General features: G+C 41.0%; 1 protein-coding gene across 9 annotated transcripts in view; it reads right to left on the bottom strand.

Annotated features, from left to right (window-relative positions):
* Polr1H (RNA polymerase I subunit RpI12) overlaps positions 1-23,549 on the bottom strand; it is a 28,110-nt gene extending 4,561 nt beyond the window's left edge. Inside the window, exons 1-4 of one of the 9 annotated variants that reach the window (XM_071683056.1) lie at positions 22,985-23,060; positions 15,981-16,037; positions 15,300-15,437; positions 8,367-8,583 (exon numbers count right to left, since the gene is read on the bottom strand). In XM_071683056.1, coding sequence (XP_071539157.1) covers positions 8,367-8,583; positions 15,300-15,435 — 353 coding nt within the window. In that variant the 5' untranslated portion in view covers positions 15,436-15,437; positions 15,981-16,037; positions 22,985-23,060. The other 8 variants (XM_071683060.1, XM_071683054.1, XM_071683059.1 and 5 more) reach the window with 8 other exon arrangements.
* Positions 23,550-26,000: the final 2,451 nt, after the last annotated feature.

The following is a 26,000-nucleotide window of genomic DNA, read 5'->3' as shown; positions in this document are numbered from 1 at the left end:
ATCTAGAGTTTACTTTCTTACACTCTATCACATACTCCCACCACTCCTGTTTCAGGAGTAGTGCTACTCCTTCCCTTGTTCTTGTCCTCTCACTAACCCGACTTTACTCCTGAGACATTTCCAAACCACTCTTCCCCTTTGCCCCTGAGCTTCGTTTCACTCAGAGCCAAAACATCCAGGTTCCTTTCCTCAAACATACTATCTCTCCTTTTTTCTCATCTTGGTTACATCCACACACATTTAGACATCCCAATCTGAGCCTTCGAGGAGGATGAGCACTCCCCGCGTGACTCCTTCTTATGTTTCCCCTTTTAGAAAGTTAAAATACAAGGAGGGGAGGGTTTCTAGCCCCCCACTCCCATCCCCTTTAGTCGCCTTCTATGACACATGAGGAATGCGTGTGAAGTATTCTTTCTCCCCTATCCCCATTTCTTTCTTTCTTTCTTTCTTTCAAACTATTCGCCATTTCCCGCATTAGCAAGGTAGCGTTAAGAACAGAGGACTGGGCCTCTGAGGGAATATCCTCACCTGGCCCCCTTCTCTGTTCTTTTGGAAAATTAAAAAAAAAAAAAAAAAACAAGAGGGGAGGATTTCCAGCCCCCCCGCTCCCATCCCCATTTCTATCAGCAAAATTTTGTAAATAGGGCCTTCATTTATTGAAATGGAGTGCAGTGTATAAATCCAACACTTTAGTGTAATTTTCATCAAATCAAAGTATCATTCTTCTTCCTTGTCACTGCTAGGTGACCTCCTTGGTCATAACATGTCATGTCCAATACCATGCCTAAGCACATTGCAAAGGCAGACACCCCCCCTTTTTTTTTTTTTTGTCATACATATTCGCCTTTTTCTGTGTTAGCGAGGTAGCATAAAGAACAGAGCAATGAGCCTTAAAGGGAGTATCCTCACTTGGCTACTTTCTCTGTTCCTTCTTTTGGAAAATTAAAAATGGGAGGAGAGGATTTCCAGCCCCGTGCTCCCTTCCCTTTTAGTTGCCTTCTACAACACACAGGAATACATGGGAAGTATTCTCTTTCCCCTATCCCCAGGGATAAAACAATTTATGTATCACCATAAAGAAAAGCTTGGAAATTCTAGGCAACCTTTATAACAAAGTGTTAGTTAAAGACTAACGCAAATTAATTCTGGCAGAATTAACTGCACAAGACAGCCTATCAGATTCACTAGTGGCTTCTGGTACTATGTGCATAGCAGAACTAAAGCAAAGGATACCATACTTATGAAAACAGTCATCAAGAGGTTCAACTCTGAAGCCAATGATAAGGTGGTGTTTAAGTGGTATATCTAGCAAACAGCTAATGGGGTGCCATTCAAATGCAAGGACCTGATTTCAGCTGCCTTCCATTTTGCATATATGTTGAAGATGTACGAGATGATTATTTATGGAACAAAATAAAATAATACAACTACATAGTTAAAGTATTTTTTCATTGAAAAATTGAAAATTATTTAAAAACAAAATTGAAAATTATTTAAAAACAAAACAATAAATGTACATAAAACTACAATTCTATCCCTGGGGATAGGGTAGAAAGAAAGCTTCCCCCATATTCCCTATGTGTCGTAAAAGGCGACTAAAATGGGAGGGAGGTGGGGCTGAAAATCACTTGGAAAATCCATAGCTGAAATATGTCTAAAGCAAGAGAGTGTGATTCACTTAGTTTCCATCTTTCAACTGTGAAAACAGAAGCCATACGGCACGTTCATGTTGTACCTCCCCACCTGTTCTTATCAAGAATGCCCTTGGACTGGGCTAATGAAACAAAAATACAGACACACCCAGTGTATGTAACTTGCACACGTTGTCAGATTCCTGAAGTCCGTGCTGACGGTACTACAGCTGTCTCTTCCACTCACAAAGCAACTCTCTGGTTCCCATTTCTCCTCTAACTCCATCTTGAATAACTCTAAACATTCCTTCACCCCTAATGCTCTTCTTACTAATCCTATGCCTCTTCCCGTATCTCCTTATGGACTGTCCGAAGAGTGCTTCTTTCTCTCGACACAAGCAAGGATTATGGCCCTGATGGCATCCATCCCTGTGTACTGAAAGAGTGTGCCACTGAACTTACACCTGTGCTTGCTCATCCATTCCATTTCTTGTTAAAAACCAAAACGTTTCCTTCTCCTTGGACACATACCTTGATACATCCCATCCCTAAAAAGGGTGACCACTCTTGACCCCTCTATCTGTCATCCTACTGCTTTGATATCTACCATTTCCAAAGTGTTTGAATCCCCCTCAACTCCCATATCCTCAAACATCTTGAAAACCATAGTCTTCTCTCTGATCACCAGAGAGATCCACTGGTGATGTTCTTTCCTACCTTACTAATATCTGGTCATCATCCCTGAAAGATTTTGGGGGGTCATATGTAGTTGCCTTTGACATATCTAAGGCTTTTGACAGGGTATGGCATTGGCATTGGCTTCCCTCCCTCAATTTACTCTTTGATATCTAGCTTCCTCTCTAACCAATCTATCTCTGTGGTTGTTGATGGATCAGCCTTCCCCCTTTTCTCCATCAACAGTGGTGTCCCTCAAGGTTCTGTCTTGTTCCCTACAATTTTTCGTTTTTTTTTTTTCAACGATTTCCTCTCATGCACTGACAACTCAACACTGCATTCATCCACATCTTCAATTCTGTTCCTTCTTCTCTCACTTGATCTGCAACTCATCTTGACACAGCTTCCTCAAAAATCTCAGAGTTGGACAGGGAATCTAAGCGGGGTACACAAAATCTTAAGTTTAATGCCTCCAAGACCCAATTTCTACCCATCTCTCAAGCAAAAGCTCCTCACAACTCTCGTCTCTCCTTTGACGGTTCTGTAATTCCACCTCTTGACTCAATGAACATACTTGGTATCACTTCTTCTGAACAGTGGCTCCATTTATACATGGGACTGATTCATCCTTATATTGAGTACTGCTCTCACATTTGGGGTGGTTCTAGCTCTGTGTCCTTACTTGATAGAGTCGAATCGAAAGCAGTCCAACTAATGAACAGTCCCAGGCTAACTTCCAAACATGGCCCTCTTGCTCTATGCCACAATGATGGTTCACTTTCCCTCTTCTATTATTATCATTTGGTTTTTGCTACTGAGACCTGGCTGCTTGTGTGGACCCACCACTAGCTAGACCACGCAATACTCAGCAAGCCGCTGTGTCACATGATTACTGCGTGGCCATCGGCAACTCAAGGGTGGGCTGTTTTAATACCTGCTTCTTTCACTACACGTTGAAGCTCTGGAAATCTCTATCTTTTCATGTCTTTCCCAATAACTATGACCTGGCACACTGCAAAAGCCAGGTCCTTATCAAAAATTCATAAATACTTTCCTTGTCTTTTCTTTTTCTGTTTCATAATTCTCTATATTTCAATTAGGGCCTGGCCTTGGTGTGGGATTTTGTCCATGACAGGAGCCATCAACATAAAAACAAATATATATATATATGCTTTCAGCATCTCACTCCCCTCACCACCATGTGAAGGGGTTCCCTTGGTGTCACCATCCCTGTACTACTCCTCATGTACATGTCCTTCGTTCACTCCTGTGTCGACCATGCTGCCCCTGCTCTCATCAACAGAAGTCAGACTGCTGTCAACTGTCTTGAAGTTATCCACAGGAAGGCTGCTCATATCATCCTCAAAAAGCTTCAGTGGACACATTCTACTTCTCTATATACCAAACTTGGTCTTTCCCCCTTACAGAATTGTGTCCCAGAGATTTACTTGAAAACTACCATTCTCATTCTATGGGATCTGCAAGGCAACAAAGTCCAGGACAACTTAACTGCTGCTCTCTGAGGCCAACCTCCTTCTATAAAACAGTGGCAAGGGTCACTTATCCGAGCCTTTCAGAACACGACCTACCACCTGATAATGTTGTCATCCCTAATACTGGTTCGTCCCCCTCTCCATGGCTCGACTTTCAACCTGAAAAGACTGCCCTTGGTGGACCATTCCCGAAATCTCACAAGAGCCCTGTTGTTCTTCGCACATACCACCTCTCCAGGATTACCCAATGGTCTCCAGGTAAAGTCGTCCTTTACACTGAAGGCTCTGTTGACCCTGCTACAGGAAGGGCCAGGGCTGGTGTCTACATCTCCCATCCTGATGCCCCTGAGCCTATCAAACTCTTAGAATTTCTGACAGGGCATCCCTCCACTCAGTGGTTTCTGCCCCCTACTTGCCCGCTGCGATTTCAGGTCTGCTCTCATTGGGATCGCATATGGATCATGGGAGAATAAGGACTTCCTCTGAATACAAAGGATAACATCAACACTTTAATATGTATGCAGTCCTGTGAGATTCCTGTGGATACCTAGTAATGTCGGTATCTTGGGCAATGAAACAGCAGATGGCCTTGCCAAGACCAGCTGTAACAAGGCTACACCTGACTACAATATTCTTCGAACACTTCTACAACTTAAGACCCAAATTAGCCACAAGCAGAGAGAAGCTTGGGAAGCAGCCATCCCCTGGACTCCCCGCCCACCTGGTACGATATCTTCCATAAACTCCCTGACCTCTGGGAAAGAATCATGGAAAATGGACGTGGTTGCTGCCCATATCATTACTGGGTATAACTTTGCTTGGGAGACTGGCATTATGCAAAAGATCCGACAGCCACACTAGTGTCCACTACCTTCTAAGATGTCCCCACACACTGCTTCTGCGATGCTTATTGGACCACCACTCCACAACCCTTATACTGCTATGATATGCAAACAATACTGACAATGTGCAGAAGGAATGTCCTTCCTGTTGTATTCATATGTGCTCATGACACGTGCCAAAGGTTTCTGGCAGTATTGTACAGGGGTTCCTATTGACAACACCAGGATTCCAGCTCCTCTATCAAGGAATAAAAAACAATTGAAATTGAACAAATTAATTCAAGTTTGGGAGGATACATTGAAAAATGAAATAAAATAAGACTGGCTTAAATGTATCCACACTCATAAGCAAAATAATTATCAAACCTTTCAATACTGGGGGGAAAAAGTCTCAAAGCTGGAAAAAATTAGCAAAATTTGAAATATAAAAAGAGTAGTATGCTTTCCTTTACACTGGAGTGTGGGGGAAAATGAGGAAGAGGGCCCTGGCTGGCAGCATCAATGCTCCTTACTTATGTAAGTATACCATGATCAATTATATTTTCCACTTGTGATTTTGTTCAATATACACCCAGAGATATTACACAGTTTATGAACTTTATGGTCTTTCCCAGTGGATTTTTTTCACATCCCATCCATGCATATCATTTACATATACATGTTATTATATATCACATGCAATATTTACATTTCAATTACACAACCAGATCATTATTTCCATAAAAACTAATCTTATTCTCATAAAATACTGATAATAAAAGAAACTTTATACTAACATGAAACTGACTAAAATGGTCTGTGCATAAATGTTATCCACCTTAATGAAGCTATTACACTGAAACGCCAGTCCCACGGTATCCTAAAGTTTAAAACTGGAATTGCTTTAATCAAAGAAAAACACTACAGTCAAACAGAACCAAGATTAGAGGAGGAGTGATCATTTCTTCTGAATACTCCACAGATAATGCTACTTAATCTTTCTTGCTGTTAATGTTGATCTGAGCAAGTTATGTAGTACTGGGACAACAGAATTTCTTTGAACAGAAGGCACAGTCACAAACTAGGTGTTTAACCTTGTCACAAGAGAAATATTTATCTTCCTTCTCTAAATGCCAGTAAGAAAGTGATGTTGACATTAGTGCTGCCTGTGGGGGTAAACTGCTTTGCCACTTTTCTATGCAGTATGCATGAGGGTTCTGATGAGTGGTACTTCATGTACAGCCAGATACTTTTCAGTGAACATACCATTTCTTACAGTTTCAAAGGGTAAGTCCTTTCCTTCAAAATCTCTCTCAATTCATAGTGGTATTTGCTTCCAAATCATTTCCTGATAAAAATGTCATAGAAACCTATTAGACTTACGCCTGACAAATCTAAACACTGGTCATAGTACAGGTTGAGTATCCTTTAACCGAAATGTCTGGCATCAGAAGCGTTTTGGAATTTAGATTTCTTTGGATTTTGGAATATTTACGTATACATAATGAGACCCACATCTAAACACAAAATCCATATATGTTTCATATACAGCTTATACACATAGCCTAAAGGTAATTTATACAATATTTTTAATAATTTTGTGCATGAAACAAAATTCGTGTAACAGTGAACCATCAGAAAGATAAGGTGTCACAACCTCAGCCACCCATGTGGACAATCTGTGGTTGTTTGGCATCACCTTCATTCCTGACTCTGAATTGATATGCTACCAATAGATAATTATTTTCTCACACTTAACAGTAAAAAATTACGTAATACCATTAATAATTTTCACTTATAATGTCATGTTGCCGCTCAAAAAGTTTTGGATTTGGGAGCATTTCAGATTTTTGGACTGGGAATGCTCAACCTATACTGACACATTTGTGGATTCTCCAAACTTTAAACAATACCCCTCTCCTGTGTACATGTACTGCAGAACAATAGCCTTCTTCACCTCTCATGAGTGATCCACACAAGAGTGTTAGCCTTGTAAAGCATGAGCATAATTTTCATGCCTTTCAGCACACAAGGGTAAGTATTGTTCACTTACATGTGGATTACATTTATCCATGCCAGCAACATTTGTGTATGTGAAAACAAAAAGCCTCTCTAGACTCTATGATCCCATACACCACATCATTCTCCGTTACATCAGGTGTGTTGCAAGGCAATCAATCATCTCTAGAACACACCAACTTGTCTGTATCTAGTACATGTTCACAGCAGCTAAGTTCTTCATCCTTCACTGACTTACCACAATATGTTATATATATTTCAACAATTATTGATCATCATCCTTTAAATGATCAATGCCATGTCTATGCTTGCACTTTCATAACTCACATGCTGCACCACTTTCCAAACCATCATCAAATTGCTTTGCCTTTTTTTGAGTATTGGCCCAGAAACAGGAATGCTTTCTCTTCATCATTGGCAAAACCATTTGTAATGCACAGTATCATAGTCCCAAGACCTTTCACTATGCAACTATGTAGAGTATCATGCTTAAAATGCCTTCAGTTGTCCCTTGCAGCACAGAAAGTCAGCATTTTATCACAATACTTCTTAACATCACAAAAGGTAGAATACCAACATAATATACTGCACATGGATTTTCAGTGCTGCCCTTTTGTCCAATTCCTTCCATTTTCTACTCTTTACATGACTGTTAGCACATGCTTCTTATGTTTTGATGCACTTTGATTTCCCTTGAGCTATATCTAGGAGAGGAATACTGGAGGGATAGAAATGGTGGAAGAATGAGTCAAATGATGTATGTGAGGGAGGCATGTAAAGTGGAGACTCTTTTGCTGTGGCCACCCTTTGATGGAGTTCCCAGATGGAACAGGCATCAGACAGAATGGATCTCAGTTGCTATAACACTGGTAAAATAAACATGAAATAAAAATATTCCTGGCAGCATTAGAATGCTTGTACATATTAGATACTGAAATAATTGAGTACATATAATACGGCACAGCAGAAGCATGGGTAATCACAGCACCAAATGCTACACAAGTGTTGAATTCTTGAACTACTATTGTGCCCTTGAAACTTCTAGAGAAATTACCAGATATATGAAACTTTTTCTGGACAATTGGTGTACCCAGAGTACAGAAGTGCATTACAGATACTAGAGAATGCAATTATAGTAGAACTAAGCAACTGCAGGGATGCTCATTTCCCTAAAGTTCACTGGTATGATATACATATTATGGACAACCATCATAAGGAAAACATCACTGCAGTATAATGTCATATCAGTCTCATGCTCTGCTGTGGGTTAAAAACATAAGTTTCAGTTATCTCATTTTCATTAGTATCCGTCACCTTGGGGAGAGATTCAGATAGCTCTTGGGTACTGGGGCTTGATCTTTCAGGAGGGTGAAAGCCATATATTGGATATAATAAACTGGATCTTCATGGTATGTAAGGGGCATTGTGCTCTCAATGGGCTGAAACAGGGAATATGAAATGGTCAAGGTAAACCATGGGACAGTCTGTAGGGCTAAGCTGCAGATAGTACATTTTTCCATAAAAGCTGTTGAGTGAATGTTTGCAAATGAGGCTGTTGTTCATCTGCCCCTGATGCCACTTTGCTAAGGTGAAGAAGCAATTAGGAATATAAAAAAAAATGAATAACTTTTCTTGGCTGACTGTCAACATGCCTACTGTAGTGATAGCCTAACACAAACAAGCTTGGAAATTTTCATTCCAAATAACAATAACAGCATCAAACTTACTTGCACTTAGGACAAATATAGAAAATGGTCTGGCCTTCATCTGCTGATCTAAGCTGCATAGTAGTGTAAGACATCCCAATATTTCCACATTTGCTGCATTCTCGGTCATTATCCATCTGTCCAAGTTCATTTTCTTCATCAACTCTCTTCTTTGATGATGCATAAGCACCATATGGAGTTATTTCCACATTGTAACTTGCCTCATTGCCAGTCAATTCTACAGAAGAGAAATCCACTGATCTAAAGGTATTCACTTAACATTCAAAACAAATTTCAAAATCTTGAACAGAAAAAATATAAGCTTTACATACCTGTGAGGTATGGGAGACAAGGTTAAGCCCAATGAAAGCTCAATCTACAAGTGTGTAGATTAAGCTAGGGAAGGAGTAGCACTACTCCTTAAGTATGAGTTGTGGGTGTGTGTGAAAGAGTGCAAGGAAGTGAATTCTAGATCGATATGGATAAATATGAAAATGGATGGCAAGAGATGGGTGATTAATAGTGCTCATGAACCTATGCATGAGAAGAAAGAATATGAGAGGCAAGTGCTTGGGGAAATGAGTGAGTGTGACTGCAATTTTGATGCAAGAGACAGGCATTGATGATGGGTGATTTCAAGAAGAAGGTGAGTGATGTAGCAGCTGAGGGTATAATTCTGGTGCATGGGGTATTCAGTTTTACAAATGGCAAATGGTGAACAACCTGTGAAAGTGAGTGCTGCAAAAGGACTGGTGACTGGGAATACTTGGTTTAAAAAGCAGGACATACACAAGTATACATGTGCAAGTAGGGAAGATGGTCAGTGGGCGTTACTGGATTACATATTAATTGACAGGCATGTAAAAGACACTCTTGATGCACATGTGTGAGAGTGGCAGCTTGTGGGGAGGTAAGAAAACAGAGAGTCATGGAAAGTGGTTTGATGAAGAGAGAAGAGGTGGTGAAAGATTTATGAAGGATGAAATGTGGCAAGGCAGCTGGAGTGGATGGTTCTGCTGCTGAATTTATTAAGGAAGTGGGTGACTGTGTTGCTGATTGACAAGTTAGGATTTTCAACATATGTATGGATCATGGTGAGGTGCCTGAGGACTAGCAGAATGAATGTAAAGTGCCATTGTATAAAAGGGAAGGGGGATAAAGATGAGTGTTCAAACTACACATGTATAAGGTTGTTGAGTGTGCCTGGTAAGTTGTATGGGATGGGTAGTGATTGAGAGAGGGAAGACATGACTGGGGAAAAACAGTATGGTTTCAGAAATGGTAGAGGATATAAGGGTCAGGTGTTTGCAATAAAGAATGCATGTGAAAAATACTAAAAGAAACAATCAATTTGTATGTGTCATTTATGGATTTGGAGAGAGCATATGATAGAGTTGATAGGATGCCTTGTGGAAGGTCTAAGAATATATGGTGTGGGAGGAAAGCTACTGGAAGCAGTGAGAGGTTTTATCAAGGGTGTAAGGCATGTGTATGAGGAGGAAGAGAGGAGACTGAATGGTTCCAAGTGATATTAGTCTGTGGCAGGAGTGTCTGATGTCACCTTAGTTGTTTAATTTGTTTATGGATACAGTGGTGAGGGAGGTATATGCAAGAGTCTTGGTTAGAAGGGTGAATATGAAGTCTATAGAGGGTGAGAGGGACTGGGAAGTGAATCATTTGTCTGCTGATTTTACAGCACTAGTGCCAGACTAAACTGTGAAACCCCAAAAGCTAGTGACTAAGTCTGGAAGAGTGTGTGAAAGGAGGAAGTTGACTGTAAATGTGAATAAAAGCAAGTACGTATTCACGGGCTGCCCAGGGTCAAGCACATAATTTGAATCCTGGTTATGGCACTCAGTCCACAGTCAGCTCAGCTGTTCATCCACCCCTTGGGGTTAGCCGATAAAATGAATACCTGGCTCAGGCTAAGGTATATATATTTATTTTATCTATTTTGCTTTGTTGCTGTCTCCCGCGTTAGCGAGGTAGCGCAAGGAAACAGACGAAAGAATGGCCTAATCCGCCCACATACACATGTATATACATACACATCCACACACGCAAATATACATACCTATACATCTCAATGTACACATATATATACACACACAGACATATACATATATATACATGTACACAATTCATACTGTCTGCCTTTATTTGTTCCCATCGCCACCTCGCCACACATGGAATAACATCCCCCTCCCCCCTCATGTGTGCGAGGTAGCGCTAGGAAAAGCCACCAAAGGCCCCATTCATTCACACTCAGTCTCTAGCTGTTATGTAATAATGCACCGAAACCACAGCTCCCTTTCCACATCCAGGCCCCACACAACTTTCCATGGTTTACCCCAGATGCTTCACATGCCCTGGTTCAATCCATTGACAGCACGTCGACCCCAGTATACCACATCATTCCAATTCACTCTATTCCTTGCACGCCTTTCACCCTCCCGCATGTTCAGGCCCCGATCACTCAAAATCTTTTTCACTCCATCTTTCCACCTCCAATTTGGTCTTCCACTTCTCCTCGTTCCCTCTACCTCTGACACATATATCCTCTTGGTCAATCTTTCCTCACTCATTCTCTCCATATCCTCTTGGTCAATCTTTCTTCACTCATTCTCTCCATGTCACCAAACCATTTCAAAACACCCTCTTCTGCTCTCTCGACCACACTCTTTTTATTTCCACACATCTCTCTTACCCTTACATTACTTACTCGATCAAACCACCTCACACCACATATTGTCCTCAAACATCTCATTTCCAGCACATCCACCCTCCTGCGCACAACTCTATCCATAGCCCACGCCTCGCAACCATACAACATTGTTGGAACCACTATTCCTTCAAACATACCCATTTTTGCTTTCTGAGATAATGTTCTTTACTTCCAAACATTCTTCAAGGCTCACAGAATTTTCGCCCCCTATGATTCACTTCTGCTTCCATGGTTCCATCCGCTGCCAGATCCACTCCCAGATATCTAAAACACTTTACTTCCTCCAGTTTTTCACCAATTCAAACTTACCTCCCAATTGACTTGACCCTCAACCCTACTGTACCTAATAACCTTGCTTTTATTCACATTTACTCTTAACTTTCTTCTTTCACACACTTTACCAAACTCAGTCACCAGTTTCTGCAGTTTCTTACATGAATCAGCCACCAGCGCTGTATCATCAGCGAACAACAACTGACTCACTTCCCAAGCTCTCTCATCCACAACAGACTGCATACTTGCCCCTCTTTCCAAAACTCTTGCATTCACCTCCCTAACAACCCCATCCATAAACAAATCAAACCACCATGGAGACATCACACACCCCTGCCGCAAACCCACATTCACTGAGAACCAATCACTTTCGTCTCTTCCTACACGTACACATCCCTTACATCCTCAATAAAAACTTTTCACTGCTTCTAACAACTTGCCTTCCACACCATATATTCTCAAAACCTTCCACAGAGCATCTCTATCAACTCTATCATATGCCTCCTCCAGACCCATAAATGCTACATACAAATCCATTTGTTTTTCTAAGTATTTCTCACATACATTCTTCAAAGCAAACACCTGATCCACACATCCTCTACCACTTCTGAAACCACACTGCTCTTCCCCAATCTGATGCTCTGTACATGCCTTCACCCTCTCAATCAATACCCTCCCATATAATTTACCAGGAATACTCAACAAACTTATACCTCTGTAATTTGAGCACTCACTCTTATCCCCTTTGCCTTTGTACAACGGCACTATGCAAGCATTCCGCCAATCCTCAGGCACCTCACCATGAATCATACATACATTAAATAACCTTACCAACCAGTCAACAATACAGTCACTCCCTTTTTTAATAAATTCCACTGCAATACCATCCAAACCTGCTGCCTTGCCGGCTTTCATCTTCCGTAAAGCTTTTACTACCTCTTCTCTATTTACCAAATCGTTTTCCCTAACCGCCTCACTTTGCACACCACCTCGACCAAAACACCCTATATGTGCCACTCTATCATCAAACACATTCAACAAACCTTCAAAATACTCACTCCATCTCCTTCTCACATCACCACTACGTGTTATCACCTCCCCATTAGCTCCCTTCACTGAAGTTCCCATTTGCTCCCTTGTCTTATGCACTTTATTTACCTCCTTCCAGAACATCTTTTTATTCTCCCTAAAATCTAATGATACTCTCTCACCCCAACTCTCATTTGCCCTCTTTTTCACCTCTTGCACCTATCTCTTGACCTCCTGCCTCTTTCTTTTATACCTCTCCCACTCATTTGCATTTTTTCCCTGCAAAAATCGTCCAAATGCCTCTCTCTTCTCTTTCACTAATAATCTTACTTCTTCATCCCACCACTCACTACCTTTTCTAATCAACCCACCTCCCACGCTTCTCATGCCACAAGCATCTTTTGCGCAAGCCATCACTGCTTCCCTAAATACATCCCATTCCTCCCCCACTCCACTTACTTCCTTTGTTCTCACCTTTTTCCATTCTATACTCAGTCTCTCCTGGTATTTCCTCACACAAGTCTCCTTCCCAAGCTCACTTACTCTCACCACTCTCTTCACCCCAACATTCTCTCTTCTTTTCTGAAAACCCCTACAAATCTTCACCTTCGCCTCCACAAGATAATGATCAGACATCCCTCCATTTGCACCTTCAGCACATTAACATCCAAAAGTCTCTCTTTCATGCGTCTATCAATTAACACGTATATATACTTTTCCAAAAAAAGTAACAGAGAAGGGGCCAAGTGAGCACATTCCCTCTAAAGCAATGGCCCTGTGTTCTTAACGCTACCTCATTAACACAGGAAATGGCTGATTCCAGTGAGAAACTGCAGGAGTCGGTGACTGAGTTTGGAAAAGTGTGTGAAAGGAGAAAGTTGAGAGTAAATGTGAATAAGAGCAAGGTTATTAGGTTCAGTAGGGCTGAGGGACAAGTTAATTGGGATGTAAGTTTGAATGGAGAAAAATTGGAGGAAGTGAAGTGTTTTAGATATCTGGGAGTGGACTTAGCAGCAGATGGAACCATGGATGCAGAAGTGAGTCACAGGGTGGGGAAGGGGTTGAAGGTTCTCGGAGCAATGAAGAATGCGTGGAAGGAGAGAACGTTATCGCGGAGCAAAAATGAGTATGTTTGAAGGAATAGTGGTTCCAACAAAGTTATATTATTGCGAGGCATGAGTTATAGATAGGGTTGTATGGAGGAGGGTGGATGTGTTGGAAATGAAATGTTTGAGGACAATATGTGGTGTGAGGTGGTTTGATTAAGTAAGGAAAGAATAAGAGAGATGTGTGGAAATAAAAGGAGTGTGGTTGAGAGAGAAGAGGGTGTTTTGAAATGGTTTGGACATATGGAGAGAATCGGTGAGGAAAGACTAACACAGAGGATATATGTGTCAGAGGTGGAGAGAACAAGAAGAAGAAGGAGACCAAATTGGAGGTAGAAGGAGGGAGTGGAAAAGATTTTGAGCGATCGGGTCCTGGACATACAGGAGGGTGAGAGTCGTGCAAGGAATTGGAATGATATGGTATACCGGGGTCGACGTGCTGTCAGTGGACTGAACCAGGGCATGTGAAACGTCTGGGAAAACCATGGAAAGATCTGTGGGGCCTGGATGTGGATAGGGAGTTGTGGTTTTGGTGCATTACACATGACAGCTAGAGATTGAGTGTGAATGAGTGTCTGTTTTCCTGGCACTACCTCGCTGAAGCAGGGGGTAGCAATGCTGTTTCCTGTAGGGTGGGGTAGCACTGGGAAAGGATGAAGGCAAGCAAGCATGAATGTGTACATGTGTATACATGTCTGTAAGTGTATGTATTTGTGCATATGTTGATATGTATATGTATATATATATGTGTGTATATGAGTGGATGGGCCATTGTTCATCTGTTTCCTGGTGCTACCTCACTGACATGGGAAAAAGCAATTAGGTATAATAAATAAATAATAAATACATAAACGCACATACACATACATATACATATATGCATACACATACACAGACATATAAATATATACACATGTACATATTCATACTCGCTTGCCTTCATCCATTCCAAGCACCACCCCGCCCCACAGGAAATGGCACTGCCACTCCCTGCATCAGTGAGGTAGCACCAGGAAAACAGACAAAAAAAGGCCACATTCATTCACACTCGGTCTCTATTCGTCATGTGTAATGCACCAAAACCACAGATCCCTATCCACATCCAAGCCCCTTTGACCTTTCCATGGTTTAAGGGGCTTGGATGTGGATAGGGATCTGTGGTTTTGGTGCATTACACAATATTTCAGTCCATTGACAACATGAAAACAAAAAAGAAGAGAACAATAAGCTACACCAACAAACAATTAATTGCAAGTACATTTTTAGGAATACAAATGCCACTGTCATTGCATTTTCTATGGTAAAGTCTGAAGCCATAGAAAAAAATACAAATCATCTTACATGTTTATAAGATAAACTTTTCTTCTCTATATGTATTCCTGATTTTCCTAATGTTCGTAGAATTATTATGCCAAGGAGGGTTGAGAGACAGGTTAGTTTGAATGGAGAAAAACTGGAGGAAGTGAAGTGTTCTAGATACATGGGGGTGGATATGGCAGCAAATGGAACCATGGTAGGCAGAATGGAGTCATTGGATGAGTGAAAGGGCAAAGGTTCCTGGAGTGTTGAATAAATTTAGCATGGAGAGAGAGATCATCTCGATAGTCAATTCTGCCTAAGAGTTCAGACTTTTGAGATACTTTGCCTATTGAGTATGGTATGCTGTAAATAAAAGTCGACAGAAAGATGGGAAAGTTTCGGATATTCATATTATCATCTAGAGATACCTACAATTAATAGACACCATGAAGGTACATACTGGGCACAGAAATCTACCATAAATAGATACCTTGAAGGTACTTACTGCACACAGATACCTACCACTAATAGATACACTGAAGGTACATACTTTGCATGTTACAGTTTGACCAACTTTAGGGAGCAAAAGGATTGCACCACATGAACGGCAGAAATCTGGATCTGTCACAAACACTTCTTGCAAGTCTTTTACATCCATATCTGAAAATGTCATATTTGTTAAAACTACACATGGATACATTTATCCCATATTATAAAGTAATATCCTTATTATATAACATTTCAAATATTCAGTCTGTTACCTTAAAAATGGTTCTTTTATTCTATCTATTATACTTTGTTGCTGTCTCCCGCGTCAGCGAGGTAGCACAAGGAAACAGATGAAAGAATGGCCCAACCCACCCACATACACATGTCTATACATAAAGGCCCACACATGCACATATACATACCTATATTTCAATGTACATACACAGACATATATATATATGGGGCTACTGGAGGGAGAGGTGCCTATGGAATAGATATATTTACGAGAGAGATCAGATGAACCAATTGGGAGCAAGATTGTGTAGTTACATCGAGATGGATTTGAGGTGAAAAACAGACCCAGAGTATTTGGAGACCAGTCAAAGCGGTCATAAATATGGGTAGGATGGGAGGTAATTTTGCTCTAGACCATTGACATTGGAGAAAAGGAGTGCTTCAATCCCCCAACCAATATGGATGACTTAAACAACTCACTATGGTGAATGTTGATATCCCCTAAGTAGAGGATCTCAGCTTGTGGGTGAGAAGATGCTACAAGCTCATGGCAGGAGTTTAGTTAGTGTAATTAGGATAGGGGATAGGGGAGAAAGAATACTTCCCATGTATTCCCTGCGTGTCGTAGAAGGTGACTAAAAGGGGAGGGAGCAGGTGGCTGGAAATCCTCCCCTCTCGTTTTTTTTTTTTTTTTAATTTTCCAAAAGAAGGAACAGAGAAGGGGGCCAGGTGAGGATATTCCCTCAAAGGCCCAGTCCTCTGTTCTTAACGCTACCTCGCTATTGCGGGAAATGGCTAATAGTATAAAATATATATATATATATATATATATATATATATATATATATATATATATATATTTTTTTTTTTTGCTTTGTCGCTGTCTCCCGTGTTTGCGAGGTAGCGCAAGGAAACAGACGAAAGAAATGGCCCAACCCCCCCCCCCATACACATGTACATACATATGTCCACACACGCAAAATATACATACCTACACAGCTTTCCATGGTTTACCCCAGACGCTTCACATGCCCCGATTCAATCCACTAACAGCACGTCAACCCCGGTATACCACATCGCTCCAATTCACTCTATTCCTTGCCCTCCTTTCACCCTCCTGCATGTTCAGGCCCCAATCACACAAAATCTTTTTCACTCCATCTTTCCACCTCCAATTTGGTCTCCCTCTTCTCCTCGTTCCCTCCACCTCCGACACATATATCCTCTTGGTCAATCTTTCCTCACTCATTCTCTCCATGTGCCCAAACCACTTCAAAACACCCTCTTCTGCTCTCTCAACAACGCTCTTTTTATTTCCACACATCTCTCTTACCCTTACGTTACTTACTCGATCAAACCACCTCACACCACACATTGTCCTCAAACATCTCATTTCCAGCACATCCATCCTCCTGCGCACAACTCTATCCATAGCCCACGCCTCGCAACCATACAACATTGTTGGAACCACTATTCCTTCAAACATACTCATTTTTGCTTTCCGAGATAATGTTCTCGACTTCCACACATTCTTCAAGGCTCCCAGAATTTTCGCCCCCTCCCCCACCCTATGATCCACTTCCGCTTCCATGGTTCCATCCGCTGCCAGATCCACTCCCAGATATCTAAAACACTTCACTTCCTCCAGTTTTTCTCCATTCAAACTCACCTCCCAATTGACTTGACCCTCAATCCTACTGTACCTAATAACCTTGCTCTTATTCACATTTACTCTTAACTTTCTTCTTTCACACACTTTACCAAACTCAGTCACCAGCTTCTGCAGTTTCTCACATGAATCAGCCACCAGCGCTGTATCATCAGCGAACAACAACTGACTCACTTCCCAAGCTCTCTCATCCCCAATAGACTTCATACTTGCCCCTCTTTCCAAAACTCTGGCATTCACCTCCCTAACAACCCCATCCATAAACAAATTAAACAACCATGGAGACATCACACACCCCTGCCGCAAACCTACATTCACTGAGAACCAATCACTTTCCTCTCTTCCTACACGTACACATGCCTTACATCCTTGATAAAAAGTTTTCACTGCTTCTAACAACTTGCCTCCCACACCATATATTCTTAATACCTTCCACAGAGCATCTCTATCAACTCTATCATATGCCTTCTCCAGATCCATAAATGCTACGTACAAATCCATTTGCTTTTCTAAGTATTTCTCACATACATTCTTCAAAGCAAACACCTGATCCACACATCCTCTACCACTTCTGAAACCACACTGCTCTTCCCCAATCTGATGCTCTGTACATGCTTTCACCCTCTCAATCAATACCCTCCCATATAATTTACCAGGAATACTCAACAAACTTATACCTCTGTAATTTGAGCACTCACTCTTATCCCCTTTGCCTTTGTACAATGGCACTATGCACGCATTCCGCCAATCCTCAGGCACCTCACCGTGAGTCATACATACATTAAATAACCTCACCAACCAGTCAACAATACAGTCACCCCCTTTTTTAATAAATTCCACTGCAATACCATCCAAACCTGCTGCCTTGCCGGCTTTCATCTTCCGCAAAGCTTTTACTACCTCTTCTCTGTTTACCAAATCATTCTCCCTAACCCTCTCACTTTGCACACCACCTCGACCAAAACACCCTATATCTGCCACTCTATCATTAAACACATTCAACAAAATAAAATTCAAAATACTCACTCCATCTCCTTCTCACATCACCACTAGTTGTTATCACCTCCCTGTTAGCCCCCTTCACTGATGTTCCCATTTGTTCCCTTGCCTTACACACTTTATTTACCTCCTTCCAGAACATCTTTTTATTCTCCCTAAAATTCAGAAATACTCTCTCACCCCAACTCTCATTTGCCCTCTTTTTCACCTCTTGCACCTTTCTCTTGACCTTCTGCCCCTTTCTTTTATATATCTCCCACTCATTTGCATTATTTCCTTGCAAAAATCGTCCAAAAGCCTCTCTCTTCTCTTTCACTAATAATCTTACTTCTTCATCCCACCACTCACTACCCTTTCTAATCTGCCCACCTCCCACGCTTCTCATGCCACAAGCATCTTTTGCACAAGCCATCACTGCTTCCCTAAATACATCCCATTCCTCTCCCACTCCCCTTATTTCCTTTGTTCTCACCTTTTTCCATTCTGTACTCTGTCTCCCCTGGTACTTCCTCACACAAGTCTCCTTCCCAAGCTCACTTACTCTCACCACTCTCTTCACCCCAACACTCTCTATTCTTTTCTGAAAACCTCTACAAATCTTCACCTTCGCCTCCACAAGATAATGATCAGAAATCTCTCCAGTTGCATCTCTCTGCACATTAACATCTAAAGGTTTCTCTTTTACATGCCTATCAATTAACATGTGATCCAATAACGCTCTCTGGCAATCTCTCCTACTTACATACGTATACTTATGTATATCTCTTTTTAAACCAGGTATTCCCAATCACCAGTCCTTTTCAGCACACAAACATACAAGCTCTTCACCAATTCCATTTACAACACTGAACACCCCATGTATACCAATTATTCCCTCAACTGCCACATTACTAACCTTTGCATTCAAATCACCCATCACTATAACCTGGTCTCGTGCACCAAAACTGCTAACACTGTCTCAGCTGCTCCCAAAACGCTTGCCTCTCATGATCTTTCTTATGCCATGGTGCATACGCACCAATAATCACCCATCTCTCTCCATCCACTTTCAATTTTACCCACGTCAATCTAGAGTTTACTTTCTTACACTCTATCACATACTTCCGCAACTCCTGTTTCAGGAGTAGTGCTACTCCTTCCTTTACTCTTGTCCTCACCAACCCCTGACTTTACTCCCAAAACATTCCCAAACCACTCTTCCCCTTTACCCTTGAGCTTCGTTTCACTCAGAGCCAAAACATCTTGGTTCCTTTCCTCAATCATACAACCTACCTCTCCTTTTTTCTCGATTACATCCACTCACACTTAGACACCCCAATCTGAGCCTTCAAGGAGGATGAGCACTCCCCACTTGACTCCTTCTGTTTCCTCTTTTAGAAAGTTAAAATACAAGGAGGGGAGGGTTTCTAGCCCCGCACTCCAGTCCACTTTAGTCGCCTTCTACGACATGCGGGGAATGCGTGGGAAGTATTCTTTCTCCCCTATCCTCAGGGATACATATATACATATTCATACATGCTGCCTTCATCCATTCCCACTGCCACCCCGCCACACATGAATGGCACTCTCCTCCCCCACGTGCAAGAGTAGTAGTGCTAGGAAAAGAAAACAGAGGCCACATTCGTTCACACTCAGTCTCTAGCTGTCATGTGTAATGCACCAAAACCACAGCTCCCTTTCCACATCCAGGCCCCACATAACTTTCCATGGTTTACCCCAGACGCTTCACATGCCCTCGTTCAATTCATTGACAGCACGTCAACCCCGGTATACCAAATTGTTCCAATTCACTCTACTCTTTGCATGCCTTTCACCCTCCTGTATGTTCAGGCCCCGATTGCTCAAAATCTTTTTCACTCCATCTTTCCACCTGTAATTTGGTCTCTCACTTCTTGTTCCCTCCACCTCTGACACATATATCCTATTCGTCAATCTTTCATCATTCATTATCTCCATGTGACCAAACCATTTCAATACACCCTATCCTGCTCTCTCAACCATACTCTTTTTATTACCATACATCTCTCTTACTTACTTACTCGATCAAATCATCTCACACCACATATTGTCCTCAAACATCTCATTTCCGTAACACATCCACCCTCCTACGCACAACCCTATCTATAGCCCATGCCTCACAACCATATAACATTGTTGGAACCACTATTCCTTCAAACATACCCATGTATGTATTATCAGCTGTCTTCATTGCTTACCAACCAATTTTGCACCTGTATGTCAGTAACAAGATGGTAACATGAGCCTCAAGCATGTTTTGTTAAACTTCCTTACTCAAGCTGCGTTAGGCTAGACTGATTGTTTATTTTGGCAGGGTCATTAAGTCTGCCAATGTCATCTTGTAACCAACAATTGAAAAAATCTGAACACCTTCAGGTGTTCAAGATATTTCTAAGACTATGCATGTTTACAAAGTATGTCTGGTCTATGCTATGTTAGGCTAGATTTGTCATATTTGCACAGATTTAACCATGTACATTCCAGAATTTTCCCTGGTCTTCAAAACACCTATGCATTTTGACAATGTCATGCTGTCAATGAATACCTCACATCAACTAATCAAAGTGCTCAAAGCTTAGTTTCCTTTGACCAGTGTTACTTGTGTTACAGTGCACAGGAAAAGTCACCTCGATGATGAATCATCATCAGTTGAGAAAGGAAGCACATTTTCATGGAAGAGCATTTTGCTGCAAAGAAGTCTATCCTTTCCTTACTTCTACTTGTAGCACGGCCTCAAAGACATAAGAGCCCCATAAATGAGGTCATGGTCTTATATGTAGTAACATTTACATTTCATTTTGCCAAGGTACCAATTGCTTTTGACCAATAAAAGCACTTTACAGCTTAATATCCTTTGATATGCCTATGCCATTCAACTACAAAGTAATCACAACATATATTTTTGTAGGTAGTAGTTGGTAAGCAGCAGTGACTAGGGAGGTATATTACCAGTCCTACCCGCCTGGGTATCGAAAGGGTTAGTAACAGCTGTGTAGTGAGCCAGCACTTCAGTAGTTGTCAAGCTGCAGTCCTCTGACCCAAGCAGCTCTCCTGTCTTTCTGCCTTACCCAAACATGGACTACTGGCATTCTGTCCACAAACATACAATCTCTCCTTGTCACACGCTCATTCTTCATAACTCTAGATTTTCCTGTGGTGAGCGATATGTGCTAGCCCTGCCTTTCAGCAAAATGGTAGAAGTGGTAAGTATGAGCATTAGGCTGAAACATTAGGTAGATATTGTAGTTAGGAACATTAAGCAGGAGTATTGGGTAGAAGTAGTCAGTAGGAACATTAAGTATGATCCTCAGCAAACACTGCACTAGACTTGCCCTTTGCAAGTGGCTTGCTAAGGGTAAAGCATAAAGGCTAAGAAGCAGCACAGGGGTTCACTAGATATGAATACTCTATTGCTGGTGCCACCCCTATGAGGGAGTTCCAGAAGGGAACTAGTGATACATAAATATTGGAAAGACCTATACAGATACAGAAAGAGTATTATCTAACATGAAATTAGGTGAAGGCTATCTAGCACTCATCAAAGCCAATGAAAATTTCACTTAATATCTAACAGCTATGTTTGCCTTACTATCTATGTTATGTTTAAAAAGAGGCAATTCCTATGGTCTCCTTTTACATCTATTTGCTAGCTTTGGAACTTTTGTGAGTTTGAGTTCAAACAAACAAGTTCTCATGTACAATCCTACCTGGTGACAGTAGTGGGCAGAAAACAATATCACTGGTATATTTCACTTATAATAATGAAAATCAAAATAAATGTTACCTGTTTGGGAAATTCATAAATTTTTTGTAAGCTCTGTAAATTCTGTGTCCATCCACTTTTAGGTAATTTATCCATACTTTCCCTGATCTTCACAGGCCTCCTCCACTATCAACTTAATCATTATCATACAAAAATTAATCATTCACATCATACTGCCCCAGTCTTAATATGTCCTTCACAGAGCATAATAACACTGCAAAGCAAATTCAAAGATTTTACAAGGTTATTTTCTTTGTGCCCCTAAACTGTGATTTTATTCATTTTCTTTATTCATTTAGTACAACATAGCAAATCTAGCAGATGACATTTACTCTATACATATAAAACAGATGTTACCACACTCTGCAAGAGAAAATTTGCTTTGGGCGAGGCTGTATCATCAACAGTTGATTGACCGAGAGAAAATACAGTCACGTCAAGTAATCAGCATCGCACAAATATTAATCATTCACGTCATACTGGCCCAGTCTTAATATGTTTTTCATACAGTATACTAACACTGCAAAGCAAATTCAAAGATTTTACAAAGTTATTCTTTATGTGCCCCTAAAATGTAATTTTACTTTTTGTAGCATAGCTTCAAAGCTGGAAGAGCCCCATAAAAAGGGGTCCTAGTGTCATGTATAATGAAATCTGCCACGAGCAAGAGGCCTGGCGTTATTCATGCCACGTCCACTCTATCCTTCCTATTCACAACCAGGTAACACAGACGATTTCCCTGGTCTTCCTCGGCTCCTAAGGTCACATGCCCTGGTTCAGTTCATCAACAGTTAACAGTATATTACCCACAGTACACCACATCGCTCCAATCCTATCCCATGCATGTCCTTCTCCTCATGGTTATGAACAAACACATTCAGCCACCTAAGGCTGAGCCTTGGGGGGGGGGGGGGGTAGAATAAGCACTCCTCACTTGGATCCTTCAGTACAAACTTTTAATACCTGAAATACAAGACGCCACTTAAGTCACCTTCTACAATACACACGGAATATGTGGGAAGTAATCTTTCTCACCTTTTCCGAAGGAAAGTCAAATGACACCATTAAACTTGACTACTGACAGGATCGTACAGCGTTACTACCAGCAGGGAAATGACAGTCAGGCAATGGCGCTAATGGTAGCCCTGTCTGTCCTTTGTTGACAATCGTCAGCATTTAATGCGATCCTCATTATATATATATATATATATATATATATATATATATATATATATATATATATATATATATATATATATATATATACATTATTTATTTATATATTTATTCATTTATTTATATAAGGCAAAAATGGACCGTACAATTATATCATGTGCATATTGTTTCCGAGCTCGTCCGGACCAGAAGTGAGTGGTAGTGAGTCATGTGTCGCCTCTGATAAGCAACATTTGATGCCAGCGCTGCCTGCAGTCACCCAACCAATGGGTGACTAACTTGAAAGTGTTGTAACCTGACCTTCTTCTCTCGCTCATGGGGTCAGACGTGGGCCGCCATATCTTGCATATCTGACCGCCTCCTTGGTTTGTGACTGACAAGAGTCGCTTCCACAAAGCGTGGCGTTGACTGGAGACGGTCAGCAACCTGCCCCAGTGTGTTATGGATGAGAGGGCTTGGGGAAGTGAGTGAGCTGTTGTTCGCTGATGATACATCGCTGGTGGCTGATTCGTGTGAGAAACTGCAGATACTGGTGACTGAGTTTAGTAAAATGGGTGAAAGAAGAAAGCTGAGAGTAAATGTGAATAAGAGCAAGGTTATTAGGTACAGTAGGGTTGAGGGACGAGTCAGTTGGGAGGTAAGTATGAATGGAGAAAAACTGGAGGAAGTGAAGTGTTTTAGATATCTGGGAGTGGATTTAAGAGCGGATGGAAACATGGAAGCAGAAGTGAGTCACAGGGTGGGGGAGGGGACGAAGGTTCTGGGAGCGTTGAAGAATGTGTGGAAGGCGAGAACATTATATCGGAAAGCAAAAATGGGTATGCTTGAAGGAATAGTTGTTCCAACAATGTTATATGGTTGCGAGGTGTCGGCTATAGATAGGGTTGTGCGGAGGAGGGTGGATGTGTTGGAAATGAGAGGCCAGGATAATATGTAGTAAGTGGTTTGATCGAGTAAGTATGAAAGGGTAAGAGAGATGTGTGGCAATAAAAAGAGTGTGGTTGAGAGAGCAGAAGAGGGCATATTGAAATGGTTTGGTCACATGAAGAGAATGAGTGAGGAAAGATTGACAAAGATGATATTTGTGTCAGAGGTGGAGGGAACGAGGAGAAGTGGGAGACCACATTGGAGGTAGAAGGATGGAGTGAAAAAGATTTTGAGCGATGGGGGTCTGAATGTGCAGGAGAGTGAAAGGCGTGCAAGAAATAGAGTGAATTGGAACGATGTGGTATACCGGGGTCGACGTACTGTCATTGGATTGAACCAGGGCATGTGAAATGTCTGGGGTAAACCATGAAAAGTTTTGTGAGGCCTAGATGTGGAAAGGGAGCTGTGGTTTCGGTGCATTACACATGACAGCTAGAGACTGAGTGTGAACGAATGTGGCCTTTGTTGTCTTTTCCTAGCGCTACCTCGCTAACGCGGAAGACAGCTACAAAGCATAATAAATAGACCAATCAATCAATCAATATATATATATATATATATATATATATATATATATATATATATATATATATCAGTAATGAGATGGCCTTGATTAAGGCCTCAGTTGCCTGTGCCGTCTCGGCTAACTTAGAAAAAAATCGCTTTTACAGGATAACTTCCATTCTTTTACGTCAGACATTACATGTAAAGTACACGCACACACACACACACACACACACACACATATATAACCTTCCACACCCATAAATATCAACTATACACTTTACGAGAATCCCGTGGACATGTCTATTAGTCAAGTATGTCTAGTACGTGTCAGTGTCGCCATGTCTCGAAGTCGGCAAGAGTACCGTATGTGACTGTTGCCCTCACACATCCGGCTACCCCAGTCCAAGAACTGTCTATCCGTTAATTTGTGCCAGTGGCTTGTGGTGTGTGTGTCACTATGATTCCCTGGCACTTTTCCAATTGGTGTTGGTCATGTAATGATCATATTATAATGTCTATAATGGCGTCATCTTGGGGATGATTTAAGTTTTGGATCATATTGTCCCGGGAAACCGGGATAACAGAGCGGATACGTTTTGGGATTACTTGAGGGTAAGGACTACAGGATGCTGCTAGTGGTAAGTGTTGAATTAAACTTGTTCAGTAGGATTTTGATACAACTGTAAGGAAACCAGTGTGTTTACATTTCCAAGGGCATGTGTTTATATATGGATTTTTAATACATGTATTTAGAATATAAGACTAAAAATAATCACCACAGTAAAACGTATTTGATTTTTTTGTTTTTACTCGCCAAATAGTGATATTATGTAACTATATTGAAGTGTATACGTATTTTATATGACAAAAGTAAAGTAGTTTATAGTGGTTAAGAAGTCAAGACAGTAAAGTGTGTTGTATAATACGTATTTTATATTATAATTGATTTTTTTTTTTTTTTGCACATTCTTCGCAAACGTGTCCCAGCTTGCAAGTTTCAGGGTACAATGGATTCCTGTTGGGTTACATGTTGGTTACATGTCATCATCTCCTTTCCCAAATTTCCTATGAATTTGCGGCTCGTTATATCCTTCAGCTGCTCTACTGATACATATTTTTTTCTACAAATTCTCTGAGTCGTATAGTTTGTTTTCTTTAGTTCAATGATTTCCAGTAGGGCAGCTTGAAGTCAGTTAATGAATTCAAATGATTCATCCCCATAAACTTATAATTAATATGTGGTTTGAAATATGAGGTGAATAGAAAAAAAAATGATAAATTTAGTCCCGAGCAAAATTCTTCACAGTGTCCTTTCTCCTAATTAAATATACCACCTTAGTTGAGATGCAATTAAAAGGCTGATTATTTCAAAATATATTTATTATATACACGGGTATGTAACGAATATACCATCTTAGTTGAGATGCAATTAAAAGGCTGA

This window comes from Panulirus ornatus, chromosome 35 (genome assembly GCF_036320965.1).
Source record: "Panulirus ornatus isolate Po-2019 chromosome 35, ASM3632096v1, whole genome shotgun sequence".
Classification (NCBI taxonomy): domain Eukaryota; kingdom Metazoa; phylum Arthropoda; class Malacostraca; order Decapoda; family Palinuridae; genus Panulirus; species Panulirus ornatus.
Note: the sequence above shows the minus strand (reverse complement) of the source record. Positions and strands in the feature narration are given on the sequence as shown.